The sequence below is a fragment of the Onthophagus taurus genome, chromosome 1 (assembly GCF_036711975.1).
Source record: "Onthophagus taurus isolate NC chromosome 1, IU_Otau_3.0, whole genome shotgun sequence".
Lineage (NCBI taxonomy): Eukaryota > Metazoa > Arthropoda > Insecta > Coleoptera > Scarabaeidae > Onthophagus > Onthophagus taurus.
In genome coordinates this window covers 11,129,802-11,145,166 of record NC_091966.1, presented here as the reverse complement: position 1 = coordinate 11,145,166, position 15,365 = coordinate 11,129,802, and the positions used below count along the sequence as shown (strand labels likewise).

Genomic DNA, 15,365 nt, shown 5'->3' with positions numbered 1-15,365 from the left:
GGAATATCTTCTCTGCACTGCTCATCAAATATTGACATATAGTATCAACAAACATCTTAATCAGCTAAAGAAATTATTGGTAAATATCAGACTATATTAGTCCACTATAAGTAAAATATCAACAGTCGAAAAAATATATCTAAAGCGTGAGAATACGAAACCGACGTATACAACGTATTCATTGCCGTTAAACAGGCTTATGACTTTATAGATCGAAATAAACAATATCAAATATTGGACGAATTAACAGTACCATGATACGATTGATAAAAATGAGTATGGGTGATACAACGCCGATTGTATGGATAGAAAACTAACAGTCCGAGATTTTCAACATATCAAGAGGACTGAAATAGGAAGATGGATTGCCGCTCTCTTTGTGCAAGTTGGCATTAGAATATGTAATAACACAGATGAACATTGGCAGGGAAAACATAGTAATAAAAACGTGTGCAACACAATACGTAGAAGGTTGGAGATAACAACGTATTATATCAACTCCTCGGAAAAGAACTTCCTGGCACACTTCATCAGACTTCAAACGCTGCTATGGGCAGGACATTTAAGCAGGATGCTAAAGTGCATGCAAAAAAGACCGGTGGTCTGCTACGAAAACACTGGGAAGGCACTTGAGCTGCTGGTGGTGAAAATGTGGCAAAAAGAAGTAACAGACAGAGGGGAATGGAGGCAGAAGATAAGGGAGGTCAGGGCTCATTAATTACTGTAGTGCCATAAACGTGCCATAAGAAAGAAGAATAAACAGTTTCACTGCTTTGCTATATAATTTACTGGTCGTTTTTTAATCCTTATGCCAAACTGTCATTTTGCAAGAAATGCGCTGATTGAGGTCTCCACAAATAGTTTCTTTAAAATAAAACGGATTATACATTTTCTCAATAACAAGATGGTACAACTTTACCATTCTGGAAAGTTGCTGTCAAATGATGAATCAAGGTGGATGGCACGTTTACTCTTTCAGCAGAACATCAAGTACATAAATATAAATAATGGTGGTGTGATTTTGAAATAATAGAAATAATTAGATGATCCGATTGGAAGTAGTCCAACAAACATGGTTTTCGACGTCTAGACTATTTAGAACAACAATTATTTAGATATAGGACACTCTTAAGTAATTAGTAAGATGTACTGCACAGGCATACTAAATACAACCAGAAACAAACCCCAAACAAAAAGTTTAAAAAGGGTGAATTAGTTTCTGTTGTTTTAGCGATGTCATCGTTGTCAGGTAAACGCAATCTTCTCTGTCATTCATGTTAATACGACAGAAAGATATTGAACATGTTTTTGTTCACTAATAAAAGACTTAATTTTCTCTTCATTTTAATTCATCTCACATACATCAATTTTTTGTAATTTCTTCAAATCTTTAATTACTGGTAAATACACTTCAGATACATTATCTTTATCAATAACCCAAAAAGAACCATTTTTACTTCTTTCTATAATAGTAACGATCGATTTACCAAAAATATCAACCCTAAAAATTCATTAATCAATTTTTGGTTCATATTATTTATATAATTGCTTTACTTTTGCATTGGAAAATCAGGTTTTGACATAGTATCATAAATAACTTGTTCGGATCGTTTATACAATGTTCTACCACGGAAATAATCTGATGTTAATGGGGTGGCATAATAACCAGGACAAATTGTGATTATTTTAGATTTGGTTTCTGCATAGTGAAAATCAGCTGAAAGACATTTTCCTAAACCAATCAAAGCATGTTTCGTTGATACGTATACTGGTATGGTTGGAATTTTTTGTAATCCAGCTATAGATGCAATATTCATTACGATTCCTTCATCGCCACATTTATATTTTGGAATATATTTTTCCATTGCCAAAATACAACCGTTAATAACACCGACCTAAATTTTAAAAAATTTAGAAGTATTTCAATTACTTAATAAAAATGTTACCAAGTTGACTTGAATTGTTCTTTCCCATTGTTTATCATCTAACATTCCAGCGTTATTTACGAGAATATCAAAACCTTCAAATTTATCTACTGTGACTTGTAAAGCGTCTACAAATTATATTTATTACTGTTAATAATAATTGAGAAGAAAATTTATTTACCATCAAATTCACTCATGCAAGATACATCAGTTTGAGTAAAAATCACTCTATTTGCTCCAAATTCCTTTTGTAATTGTAATAATGTAGCACCACCTTGGGCTCCGTCTATATCAGAAATTGCTACTCCCTGGAAAAATTTAAAAGGTTTAAAAATTCCAATTTACAGATCTTGAAATAAGATTATTTTTGATAATTATTAACTTTTATTCCGTGCTTTAGAAATTCTCGAGCAATAACGAGTCCAATACCGGAAGCTGCTCCTGTTATATGAGCAACTTTATCGGCTAAAGTATCATCTGGTGGAGTCATTACACGATTACAACCCTGAGAATTTTTACGTTTAGTTGTTATTATTAAAGGTTTTAGGAGAGAATATTGTTTTAATAATAAGGTACTCAATGGAAGAGCCATTTATATAAATTTCTATAATTTTTTTCCCCTTATTTTTAAACAAAAATTATTCTTTAAAATGGATTTATATTCATCTCAATTATAATGACATTTATTGTGACAATAATTGACATCAATTATTAATATTAAAATATTCGAGACATTTATTCTTAATTTATTTTAAGTTTCTTTAATTCTTTTATTTCTGGAATATATACCGACGAGACATTATCACCATCGATAACCCAAAAAGATCCATTTTCACCTTCATTAATAATAGGGATGATGGCTTTACTTATATTTGCCACACTAAAACAAAATAAGAATTGATTAGTTGTCATTAAGGTGATGGACAACTTTATCTTCAAGTTTGTAGAAAATAATTTGTTTTTAATGAAAATATATCAAACATTACCTTTGTAGTACTAGCGAGGGATCTTTAATAAATGTGCATAAAGCACTATAACATTGATAATTTAATAAATGTTCATCTGATAATGTTAAAAGTGGTGTATTCGTAAATCCGGGACATATTGTAATTATTTTAACCTTGGTTGTTTCATAATGTAGTTGCGTTGAAAGGGATTTGCTTAAACCAATCACTGCATGTTTTGTTGCGCTATAAAAAGGTAGTGTTGAAGAACCTTCTAAACCTAGAATGGATGCAATGTTAATAATTAATCCTTCAGGAGACGATTTAAAATTTTTTAAATATGTGTCCATTGCTAATCGGCAACCGTGTATAACACCAATCTAAAAAAAAATATTAATAATTATATTTTTATTCCTAATTTTAAATATTAACCAGATTAATTGAAACTTCTTTTTCATATAAGTTATCATTTATTATACCAGCGTTATTCACTAAAATATCAAAGTGTTTAAAAGTTTCAACGGTTTTCTTCATTGCGTTCTCAAATTCGTCTTTATCAGCGACGTTAGTTTTAACAAAAACGATTTTTCCTGCTCCAAACTCTTCATTTAATCGTTTAGTAATTTCCTCTCCTCGCTTATCATTGACGTCAGCAATAACCACACCCTAAACAACGGAATATTAATTCAATATTTAAAATAGACTTTCCAAGTTACTTTTGCATTATTTTTCAATAATGCTTTGGTAATTTCTAGTCCAATTCCAGAAGCACCACCGGTTACAAGAGCAACTTTATTTTCTATAGACATCTTGTTAATTACACTTCAAGCGTTGAACTTAATGTATTATTACACCATCTGTAACTTGTACACAGCATTATTTTATCAATGCGTTCAAATGTTATCACTTTGACACTATTTATTTATAAATATGATTAATTAGAACACGGTAAATTAAAGTGCATTGGGCGTCAAAACATAATACACAACAGTGTTAAATACTTTACTCAAAATATCATAATAATTTAGCGATATTACGTTTTATTATTCTTTGTACATGTCTTCTTCTTCAATGGTTCTACGGCCCATATTGAGCCTTGATGTCCTTCAATTTTTGTCTCCATGTTCTTTTGTCTGGATATGTCCAGATATCTTCCATATGCCCTTAAGATATGTCCTTAGTAATAGTGTTTTCAACCCCTACGACCGCCTTCGTATATTTCATAGTCGATTTTATTAGCCTTGTTAGTTTTAGTGGGATTCCTAATTCGTGCAGTATAAAGTATAGTTTATCCCTGTTGATGGAGTCATCTCCGCATATGTTATGCCCATCTGTCAGATTCCTATGCCTAAAATTATATTATTTATTATTATTATAATAATAATAATAAATATAAATATATATATAATAATAATATAATTATTATTATTGTGTATTCTTTTTTCTCTCTATATATCTTCTATCTTCTATATATTTAGCATTGATGTGTAGATACATTTCAGCAGTTGTTCACTACCTTTACACTTCTGGGGGTGTTTCGTCTACTACTGGAGCGTTGATGTTTTACAGTGAAATGATAACATTTTCAATTTTGTCGATGGATGTTTTTTGTGTCTCCATTTCTGGAACTATTCATTTGGCCTTGATCTGTTTCTTCTGTCCTTTCTCCTTCTTAGGGAATACCTAGGAATATATTAAAAATGAAATGTAGGTATTCTTTATGCTCTGCATGTTGTATTTGGCTTTCTTTGTTTTGCAGATAGTCATATGTTTCTGTTATATCGTATTCTTTGAAATTCTTTTCCATTGTTTGTAATAATTGATTGTCAAATTCTCTCTCTTTCTATCTGTATGCCTTATTTGCTTTACTTCGTGCATTCTCAAAATCTCTGCTTCTTTCTCAGCTCTTTCCTGTCATGATTTTCTATGTATTTTATTCCTGTATTCTATCGCTTGGTTGCAGGAGACGTCAAACCAGATACTTATTTTTCTTTTTGCAGGTTGTTGTCCTAGATTTTGCATTTGCTGCTTCTATTATTGTTCTTCTAATGCTATTCTTTTGTTCTTCAATTGACGGGTATCAGTAGGCACCAGTTTTTATTCAAAGCTTTCCCTCATTTCCTGGTTTCTAAGATTATTAACGTATATTCGTTTAGGGCTCTGATGCTTAGTGTTGTTTTTTGAGATTCTGTGTTTGAATTTGTCTTGTGCATGTCTTAAGTAATAAACTTATGTTCTTGCAATTAACAGTTAGTTGCAAGGACGCCGGACGTCTAAAGAATGGAAGGAGTAGATACGTAATTTTGAAAACGTTTTTATTATTTTCACTTATTAGAAACAGCAAGAAATAATTTCTGCGGAGTTTCACTCATTAATAAATTGATCATTGTCCTTTACCTTTTATCGATGAACACTTGGTATAAATAGCCGACTCAGCCAAATCTTTTTTCAACCCAACAACTGTTTGGCGGAAAAGTTCAAAACTTATATTATGTGTCATGTTCTTCATAAAGGTTTTGCATAGAATAAAATTGTTTGGCAGATTGGGTTTGCATTCTCAAAGCATTATCACAAATATGTATCATCACAAATATTAGCTAACACGTTCTGTCCATCTTGGCATCACATGTTAACTAACAGCGGCGATCCTACTTCATGTAGTGCCAAAGCCGTTATTCTCAACGAGGAAGTAGACAAGAAAACACGGGGGTGGTGGATTCCAGCTTATTTAATAAGCGACCAGAAGACGGATGCGACGGAACAATTTTTCAAGAATACCTTCTACGGATTTTAAATACTTGGTAAAAGTCTCAACTCAAATGAAAGCTATGGAAAAACAACAAGTAGCAGTAACAAAATTCATAGATGGACTAGGGAGAAGAAAAATTAGGTTAACAGCTAGAAATTGGTCTACATCAATTTTGACTTCAGGATGACCCTGAAGCAGAATCAACAAAATATATCGGCCTTTACCTTGATAGCATATTAAACTGGAGGCATCATGTTAGACACAAAGTTTCGCAGGTTAGACTCAAAAGTAGACAAACATACTTAGTTGGTAGATGCTCCCAATTTAATCTGTGATTAAAGAGGCTAGTTTATCAGTTCTAAGCCATCCTATGAATTAATCCAACGTAGTTAAAACAACGCATTTCTTAGACTAATTAAATAAATAGAGAAATTTCTTAGATTACCAATGCTTATCGTTATGTAACCAATCAAGAACTGCACGATGACCTTGTTGAACCAAATAGGTATAGTGAAGTAACCATAGACCTAGATAATTATTTAATTATTATTAGGGAACTTACACTTCCTACCCCAATTTGTAACTATCCTTTTTTTAAATGCATTTTCATGGATTTTAGTCACTATTAACCGAAATTGTACATTATTTAAACGATTGCATTTTAAAATTCGCAATGGTTAAATAACCTTCATTTATAATGTTATGTAATTTTATCTCACATAAGTGTCTTGTCTCATTTTTTTAATAAACAAATGTCTCCATAGCTGATTTATGATTAATTGAGTACGCGATAAAATAAGCCCGATTATAACTTGGTGTACATTACGATTTACGTTACCAAGTTGATGTGTTGCTAACAGAATGTCTGTCGAAAAGAAAGTTGTTCTTGTAACCGGGGGTGCTTCAGGGATTGGATTAGGGATTACAAAAGCGTTATTAAAGAATAATGCTAAAGTAAGTAAAATACAATAAACTATGGTATTTAAAAGATTTTTGAATTAAATTTTGATTCTATAGGGTGTGGTCATTGCTGACATAAACGACAAAACAGGCGAAGAACTTTCCAGACAATTAAATGAAGAATTTGGAAAGGGAAAAGTTATGTTTATTAAAACAAATGTTGCTGATAAAGATCAATTTGAGAATGCAATGAAAAAGACGGTTGAAACTTTTAAACATTTTGATATTTTAGTAAATAACGCTGGTATATTTCATGATAATTTATACGAAAAGGAAATTTCAATTAATTTGGTTAATATTTATAATTAAGAATAAACACGTTGATAATACAATTATTAATTAATATTTTTTAGATCGGTGTAATTCATGGTTGTCGATTAGCTATGGATACATATTTAAAAGACTATAAATCCTCTTCCGAAGGCATCATTATTAACATTGCATCCGTTCTGGGGTTACAAAGTTCTCCAGCATTACCAGTTTACACCGCAACTAAACATGCAGTCATTGGTTTGTCCAAATCACTTTCAACACAACTCCATTATGAAACAACAAAAGTTAAAATAATTACAATATGTCCCGGATTTACGAATACCCCAATTTTAACGTTACCAGAAGAACATTTTTTTAATGATCGATGTTATAAGGCTTTACGTGCATATATTGATCAGCCTTCATTAAAATTACAAAGGTAAAGAAAGAAAATTCTACAAAATTCGAAAGAGAAACTTCACCGATTAAGTTAGTTGTTTTATTTTTGACTTCTTTTAGTGTGGATGATGTAGGTAAAGCATTGATTTCGATTATCACTGAAGGTGAAAATGGATCTATTTGGGTTGTTGATGGCGATAATGTTGCATCAGTTTTTATTCCACCAATTCAAGAATTAAAGAAAATTAAAACGATTTGAGAAGAAATCATTTAGACTCGTCATTTAGAATCTAAAGAGTAAATGTATTTAGGTGTAGTAATTTGAATTGTTTTAATTCGTTTTTCATTCGTATTAAGTGGTTATATCATTTAAATTGATCACTTAATTTTGTTTATAAAATAATTTTTACTTTATCAAAAAATTTATAGCAATAAAAATGTATATTATTTATGTTATATAGATACTTAGTAATAAAAGATAAAAAGTAAAAATATCGTTTCCTGATAAATTATTTGTATTAGTTATTGATCCAATTATTACGTAATGAAATAACCATTTTATTACAATATTTGAAAATACAATTTAATTAGATCTGCTAATTACTGGGTACTTGTTGATTAGTGCAAAGTAATCGTACTAATTAATTAATAATTGAAGTCTAAAAGTACATAAACATTCTGTTAATGACGTTATCTATATAGCTCGAAATACTCTATTAAGATATGTAAAGATACACCAACAATAATAAAACTTGTCAATTAATACAATGGAAAAATATATGTTATGCGTCGGTGAAAAAGTAACTAGTGAAAATAAAATTAATGGAAATAGTGTTGGTTCCCGTGATGACAAATAAGATGCTTTTCATGGAGCAATATGAACTATCTGCAGAACTTTGGAATCCGACAAATCAAATTCTAGGAAGGTGGAAAGAAATTCAGATATTTGACCGTCTCATATCCTTTTTAATGAGTATAAAGCCGAGAACAACAAAAGAGAGGTCTAAAAAGAAGATAATGCATCTTAGTTATAGGTATGGATAAATTATAGAAAAGAATTGAATCCAATTTCGTAAAGTTCGGCGCTAAATTTCCTTTTGGAAAAAGTATGTTAACTTTTGGAAACCTTATCGAACCCTGATAGCAAGATTCTGACACTTGCAAAAGTTTGGGAGGAAAATTACTGATATTAGATTCTAGATAACGAGCTTTCGCAGAAAAAAAAATGACTTTTTGAGGCAAGTTTGGGTATTCTATGTCTTAATTCCATTCAAATCAATGAGAATAAAAACCTCCAAGAAGTTATAATAATTGGCAGCATTCCTCATCACTTGTGATGACTCCACCAGACCTAAGTAAAGACGAAGCAGTTTTATAAGCAGAAAAAGTCGTCGACAAGATCAGAACACATGATAAAATTGTAATAAAACGACAGAATTGAGAATGCAGCGTAAAATATACAACCCAAAGATTGACTAAGACACTGGTAATGACAATGGAGATTTGCTAAAAATGTTCTCCGCGACAAACAAAATATTCTTATTTTGTTTATTCCGTGGTAAAATACAAGGGAGCAACAATGTGTGTCAAATTATATCATCACAAGCATAGATGATACTCATAATCATAAATTGATACTTTGCAAAATAAAAATAAACATCCCCGTACATCAAAACCAAAACCACAATATATACACAAACTCAATATTGAGTCTCTGAAGACAAGAGTGGAAGATGAAAGCTGAAACAGTTATATGAAAATTGATTAACAGAAAAAATAAAGCAGAACCGAATCAACATAGAAGACAGCGTGGATGTACAATGGAAAACACCAATGACTTACGACAATAAAGTAACATATTAAAGACACATTGACAGAATGGACGAAGGTATACTTGCAAAAATTCCCAAAACAAATAACCCTGTTGGAAAACGAAATCAAGGCAGGTCGCCAAAACGCTGAAGAGAATGTTGGACATCTACATCTAAAGAGCTATAGGAACAGAACAGACACTTTTCCTTCATTTGAGTTGTACTTCTGTTTGTATTTTCAACAATTATATTCAAAATATCTCCGGGAAACAAATAAGTTCCAGCAATAAATTATGGATTTGGCATTATTTCAGGCTGATACGATTTGTGTCTACTAATGTTTTAAAATCACACATCCCTTGTAAAAAAGTCAATACTTAGACAAAATAAAATTTAAACATATTAATTAAATTTAAAATAATCTTTTAATCACAAAACTTACAGCTTTGTTATTTAAACACAATTATATAATATTTTAAAGAATATCGATATCAGTTATTTTTGAATCCACCAATTTCATTGCAAAATACTTTCATTTTCTTTAATTCCTTAATTTCCGGTATATAAACTGATGAAACATTATCACCATCAACAATCCAAATAGATCCATTTTCACTTTCGTTGATAATTGGAGCTATTACTTTACCCATATTATCTACACTACAACAATTAATGTTAATGTTAAAAACTAAATTAGGGAATTACCTAAAAGTTTTATGTAACTGATTCGTATCATTCTTACGTTTGTACGACGAGGTTTTGACTAAACGTGCGTCCAACACTACAACATCGGGTATTAAAAAAGAGATCATCCGTTGTTATCATCATAGATGTGTTCGTATATCCTGGACATATTGTTATTATCTTAATTTTTGTCGCTTCGTAATGCATTGGTGTTGCAAGGGATTTGCTCAAACCAACTATAGCATGTTTAGTTGCTGTGTAAATGGGTGTCATTTCTGAATGTTCCAAACCAAGTATTGACGCAATGTTAATAATTAATCCTTCTGGAGAGGATTTATACTTTTTTAAGTATGTATCCATTGCTAATCGACACCCATGGATTACTCCAATCTAAAAAATACTTATAAATTCATTTATTATTTACATAATTATACAATCTTAACCAAGTTAATTGAAATTTCCTTTTCGTATAAGTTATCATTGAATATTCCAGCATTATTTACTAAAATATCAAACTGTTTAAAAAAATCAACAGTTTTTTTCATTGCATTTTCAAATTGATCTTTATCGGCAACGTTTGTTTTCACAAAAATTATTTTTCCCAATCCGAATTCTTCATTTAATTGTTTAGTAATTGCTTCCCCACTTTTATCGTTGATATCAGCAATAACCACACCCTAAAAACTTGTACCGTTGATAACTTTCAATATCTTTCAAATTGTATAAAAACGTTACTTTTGCATTATGCTTCAATAATGCTTTTGTAATTTCTAATCCAATTCCAGAAGCACCTCCGGTGATAAGAGCAACCTTATTTTCGATAGACATTCTGTTAACTACAGTTCAAACATATACTGAAAGTCGTAAACTGTGTAGTTATATTAAATTACAATCAGTTTTGTTTTATCACTTCAAGGACGACTCTTTTGCTGTTATCTTTCAAAGAGATTCTTTTTTATTTAAATATGGTGGGTGACACTTTCGTAATTGAACTTTAAGGAAGCGACGTAGAACACAAAACGATTGATTAATGTAAAATTTTATAAAGTCGTTATTGCTATACCTAAATAATAAATTAAGTAGACGTTAAAAATTATGATAAATTGTAAGGCAACAATTATATTAATTCTTAAATTGAATGGAAAAATATACGGTTTTAAATAATCGCAAGATTTTGATCTTTTTTATTTATAGAAAAGCAGAGCTAAGATAAGACCATATTTTTGCAAAGTGTAAAATTTACTACAATCTGTTATTTACAGGTTTATTAAATACAATCGATCTCCTTGGATTAAATATATTTATTAAAATAATGTAAAATAAAGTTGCACCACAGTAACAGTAATTGACATAGAAATGCTGAAAACAAAAGTTTATTATAGTTCGGTGAAAATTTCTAAAAAGCGGGACGTTCTGTGTGAGGGACATTGTAATAATCGAAATAAATATAGATTTGAACACAGACGATATCCATATTTTAAAGTTTCATTCGTTTTAAGCTTCAATGGCATAGCTTTAGGGGGTCAAGTGTATTTTTTCATCATTACCAGCAAGTTCGTTGCAACAAGTGACTCGGGACAACTTAACGAATCCTTTGATGATCGCTAACAAGCGTGGGATTCAGAATTTGAACGTTGTCTAATGTGGAATACATAAATGTTCGAATAGCTTTCACTGAAATGTGCTGAACTTTGTGTTTATACAACAGAAGCGAGTCAGATAAAGGTTGCTAAATATGTAAAATCATAATCTTTGGACACAACATTTTCTTCAACATGTCTGATTTCCTAATCAATACTTTCACGATCACACACACACGGTATATACACCTTAAGAATAGAGGATTGAGCAGGTACGCTAATATGGAGAGACACCCATGATGTTATAAAAACTATAAATAAATGTTTGGGCGGATATTGTAAGCAGTAAATCAATTTTAGCATCAGAAATAAAATTACAGAACTCAATACCTAGTACTAGAAATCTGTTATTCTGATGTAAATATTATAAACTCTAACCAGTTAATACTAGAACGCAGTTTAGACGACAACCTAAGACTACAATGTGGATCGAATGAAGTATAATTAAATCAATGTCAGCTCCAATGACTTATTATTTGGTGCTTGGTGATAAATTACGAGTCTACGGCTTGGCTATTACATGAAATGCAATAATGGGATGGTGATAGTAGAAGTCATATGATGGACATCCTTAATGGCGATAGAAAATATGCTGGCTATGATAAGTCATGGGATTCGAAACTGTTCTGCTTATTGGGTGCTGAGTTTGATCATTGAGTTGATGTTGAGTTGATGCTGGTATTTAATTCACGTTCCAATAAACTTTGCGACTACTACAATAAACGGTTCTAATAAAGGCAATTGAATTCAAAACCACTTGAAGAGCCTAAACTTCATAACCATAAGGATTAAAAGTCATATCGCGAATAAGGGCTACAATCATGTGCACATAAAACGAAAAAATGTGGCAGCAACGTTCAAAATAATATTGTAGTCGTTTTAATCCACCTCACATCGTGATTTTTGCGATAAATGTGATGTGACAGTAGGTTTCTTTGTTTAGGAAACTTTGCGTCACTCAAACCGGAAGCAGTCTGCATAGCTCCAGAACCGGCCAAAAGAGAATTTGAGGCTTGTCATTCTCCAGCCAGACACTGTGGATTACAGAAATCTAAATCTACGTGAAACTTGCAGTGCATCAGTCTTCTAGCTGTTCTACCTGTCTTTGCACATATCGTATCATAACTTTTCTAATAAGGGATATAAAGAACATAGCATTCTACTTCATAGTGATATTCATTAATACCCGGGTTTGGTAACCTGAATAATAACCAGATATCCAGCAAAAGGTGTGAAGTCGTTGTTATTATTGAAAGATATGCCGATAGAGCCTGGTGGTAAGAGTTATTTTATCTGATAATACTTTTGTAACCAGAAATGCAAAGCAATATTCTCATAATAATATATATTCTATATATTCTAATACGCAGGTAAAATCCTTGATTTGAAGATCATTTACTACAACTGATGTGAGATCTTAACTTCTATTTACCGATGGACGATCCATCTTCTGGAATCTTAAGGTGGATGTTATGTGGTATGATCTTGACCTGGAATGATTTTAAGGTTTCAAAGTCAAGGTCATGTTAGAATCAATGCATACAAGTTAATCTTCACTTCTATTTGCTGCCTAATGTTTACGATGTGTCACTTTGATCTTGGGGTTACAGGAGGAGATTCTTGTATCGGTAAATAACCACTACTATTTATGTTTTTTCACAAAAAAAATCTGGAAGCTAGAGATTTTGCTACATAATCGTTGAAAACGCAACATGAGAAAATGTTGAAACGTTCTAACGTATCTTTTATTATCATATTCTTCCTTTTTTGTCATATCTTTCAATAGTTTACTTTTCAAAAACTTTATAAGATATCTTATTTATAGGTTTATCGATAACGTATTTAACTTCATAAGTTAATTATTCATAATTATAATTATTGACGACACAGAAACTAAGTTTAGTAAATGAACAAAAATATATTCATGGTATAATAAAATTACAAGTATAAAAACGTTACCAATTTAATTTATTTAGATTGCTAATTTCTAGGATTGCTGATTTGGAACAAAACGCGGAGAAGAGGTTGTAAGAGAATTATCTAAGGAATATGGAATGAATAAAGTTATTTCTGTTAAGGTTGATGTTACAAATAAAAAGGAACTCGAAGGTAAATACCACTTTATATAAACTTCAACGAATAATTTTTTTTGTTAGATGGAATGAAAAAAACAGTGGAAACTTTCAAGAATTTCGACATAATGATAAATAACGCAGGAATAATGAATGATTTTATTTGGGAAAATAAAATTGATATTAACATTGTAAATAAAAACAAAAATTTGTTTTATTAAGGTGTTATAAAATTATTTTTATAAAAAGGTACCGTGTATGTTGTTTATTTTATGGATGAATTCATTCCAAAATATAAATCATCTTCAGAAGCAGTAATTATTAATATGTCATCACTTCTTGGTGTAGAATCTAGCAACTAAACACGCAATAATACGATTGAGTAGATTTTTATATTTTTAACACAACCACCTTTAGATAAAGAAAACTTAAGTGACTTAATGAAACTTAATTTTAAACTTAAATTTATGTACTTATTCTATAAAAATATATGTAGAGACTCATTTGTAGCTGAAAAGTGATACGTAGCAAAATCTGGAACAATTTGGAGTATAGAGGAAAGCAAAGTTTTTGAAACTCTTGAAAAGATAATAATAATTTGCAATAATTTATGTAAACATAAATCTAACATGTTAGTTAACTATGTTATTATACACAGATAAAAGCATTTTTTCCTTATCTGATATGTTGTGTATATAAGAGTGTCGACTTTACTAGTTCGTTTATATTTAACAACTAATCGTAATAAAATGACTTTAGTTTAACCTTCATTACTTGCAACTTTAAACCTATTTAAGGATAGCAAAATTTAATTAAAATACACTTTATAAACATTAATTTTCCTTAACACAACAATACTTTAGTGAAAATGTATGTTAAAGGTAAAGTGGCTATGGTGACTGGTGGCGCGAATGGAATTGGTTTATGTTATGTAAAAGAGTTATTAAAAAACTCTGCAAAGGTAATTTTAAAGGATTTAGTTAATTTATTGTATTTGATTTCTTCTTTGTAAATTTTAGGGTGTTACAATAGGTGATTTAGATCCAAAACGAGGAGAGGAAGTTGTTGATGAATTATCTAAAGAATATGGGAATAATAGGGTCATTTTTGTTAAATTAGATGTTACTAATAAAAAAGAAGTTGAAGATGGAATGAAAAAAACAGTGGAAATTTTCAAAAATTTTGATATAATGATAAATAACGCTGGAGTAATGAATGATGCGATTTGGGAAAAACAAATTGATATTAACATCGTAAATATAAAATATTTTTCTTTATTAAAGTAAAATATATTTAATTTCTTATAGAAAGGAACCATATATGGTTGTTTATTAGCAATGGATGAATTCATTCCAAAATATAAAACATCCTCAGAAGGAGTAATCATTAATATCTCATCAATTTTTGGTATAGAACCTTTCGGAGGGTTACCTATATATACAGCAACTAAACATGCAGTAATAGGATTGAGCAGATCGTTGACACAACCACCTTTAGATAAAGAGAATATAAAAATAATTACAATTTGTCCTGGTCCAACTACAACGGCTTTATTAAAAGATTTAATTTTTAAAACGCCAAACAATTCCTTGGAGAAATATGTTCATGCTATTGATCATTATAGAAAAGTAATGAAAGGATTTCAAGAGTAAATAAAATAAATTTATGTGGTAAAATTTTGATCAATTAACTATAATAATTTTTAGGCCATCATTTGTAGCTGAAAATGTAATACGTTTGATGGAAGTAGCAAAAACTGGAACAATTTGGAATATTGAGGAAAACAAAGTGTTTGAAGTTATTATTCCGGATAAAGAAGATCTCTTAAAAAAATAATTTATAATAAATTTATAAAACATAATAATTTATGTCCTTTAATCAATGTTTGAATAAAGCAAAATTATATTTTAGAATGTGATAACTTCGTTA

At 30.4% G+C, this 15,365-nt stretch overlaps 4 protein-coding genes across 4 annotated transcripts; 1 reads left to right on the top strand and 3 right to left on the bottom strand.

Annotated features, from left to right (window-relative positions):
* Positions 1-1,327: 1,327 nt before the first annotated feature.
* LOC111420492 (15-hydroxyprostaglandin dehydrogenase [NAD(+)]-like) lies at positions 1,328-2,517 on the bottom strand. Its single transcript, XM_023053494.2, has 5 exons — positions 2,308-2,517; positions 2,107-2,233; positions 1,947-2,053; positions 1,555-1,895; positions 1,328-1,501 (listed from the first exon to the last, which is right to left on the bottom strand). Exons 1-5 carry the CDS (start codon positions 2,515-2,517, stop codon positions 1,345-1,347), a joined length of 942 nt encoding a protein of 313 aa, XP_022909262.2. The 3' UTR covers positions 1,328-1,344.
* A 75-nt stretch (positions 2,518-2,592) lies between these two features.
* Positions 2,593-3,772, bottom strand: LOC139430211 (15-hydroxyprostaglandin dehydrogenase [NAD(+)]-like). Its single transcript, XM_071196875.1, has 4 exons — positions 3,586-3,772; positions 3,302-3,535; positions 2,912-3,249; positions 2,593-2,805 (listed from the first exon to the last, which is right to left on the bottom strand). Exons 1-4 carry the CDS (start codon positions 3,676-3,678, stop codon positions 2,667-2,669), a joined length of 804 nt encoding a protein of 267 aa, XP_071052976.1. The 5' UTR covers positions 3,679-3,772; the 3' UTR covers positions 2,593-2,666.
* A 2,540-nt stretch (positions 3,773-6,312) lies between these two features.
* LOC111420491 (uncharacterized) lies at positions 6,313-15,357 on the top strand. Its single transcript, XM_023053493.2, has 8 exons — positions 6,313-6,572; positions 6,636-6,869; positions 6,932-7,269; positions 7,350-7,485; positions 14,290-14,397; positions 14,456-14,689; positions 14,744-15,084; positions 15,143-15,357. The coding sequence occupies exons 1-8, from the start codon at positions 6,480-6,482 to the stop codon at positions 15,270-15,272; spliced, it is 1,614 nt and encodes a 537-aa protein (XP_022909261.2). The 5' UTR covers positions 6,313-6,479; the 3' UTR covers positions 15,273-15,357.
* Positions 9,447-10,690, bottom strand: LOC111420478 (15-hydroxyprostaglandin dehydrogenase [NAD(+)]-like). Its single transcript, XM_023053480.2, has 4 exons — positions 10,460-10,690; positions 10,168-10,401; positions 9,783-10,114; positions 9,447-9,700 (listed from the first exon to the last, which is right to left on the bottom strand). Exons 1-4 carry the CDS (start codon positions 10,550-10,552, stop codon positions 9,532-9,534), a joined length of 828 nt encoding a protein of 275 aa, XP_022909248.2. The 5' UTR covers positions 10,553-10,690; the 3' UTR covers positions 9,447-9,531.
* Positions 15,358-15,365: the final 8 nt, after the last annotated feature.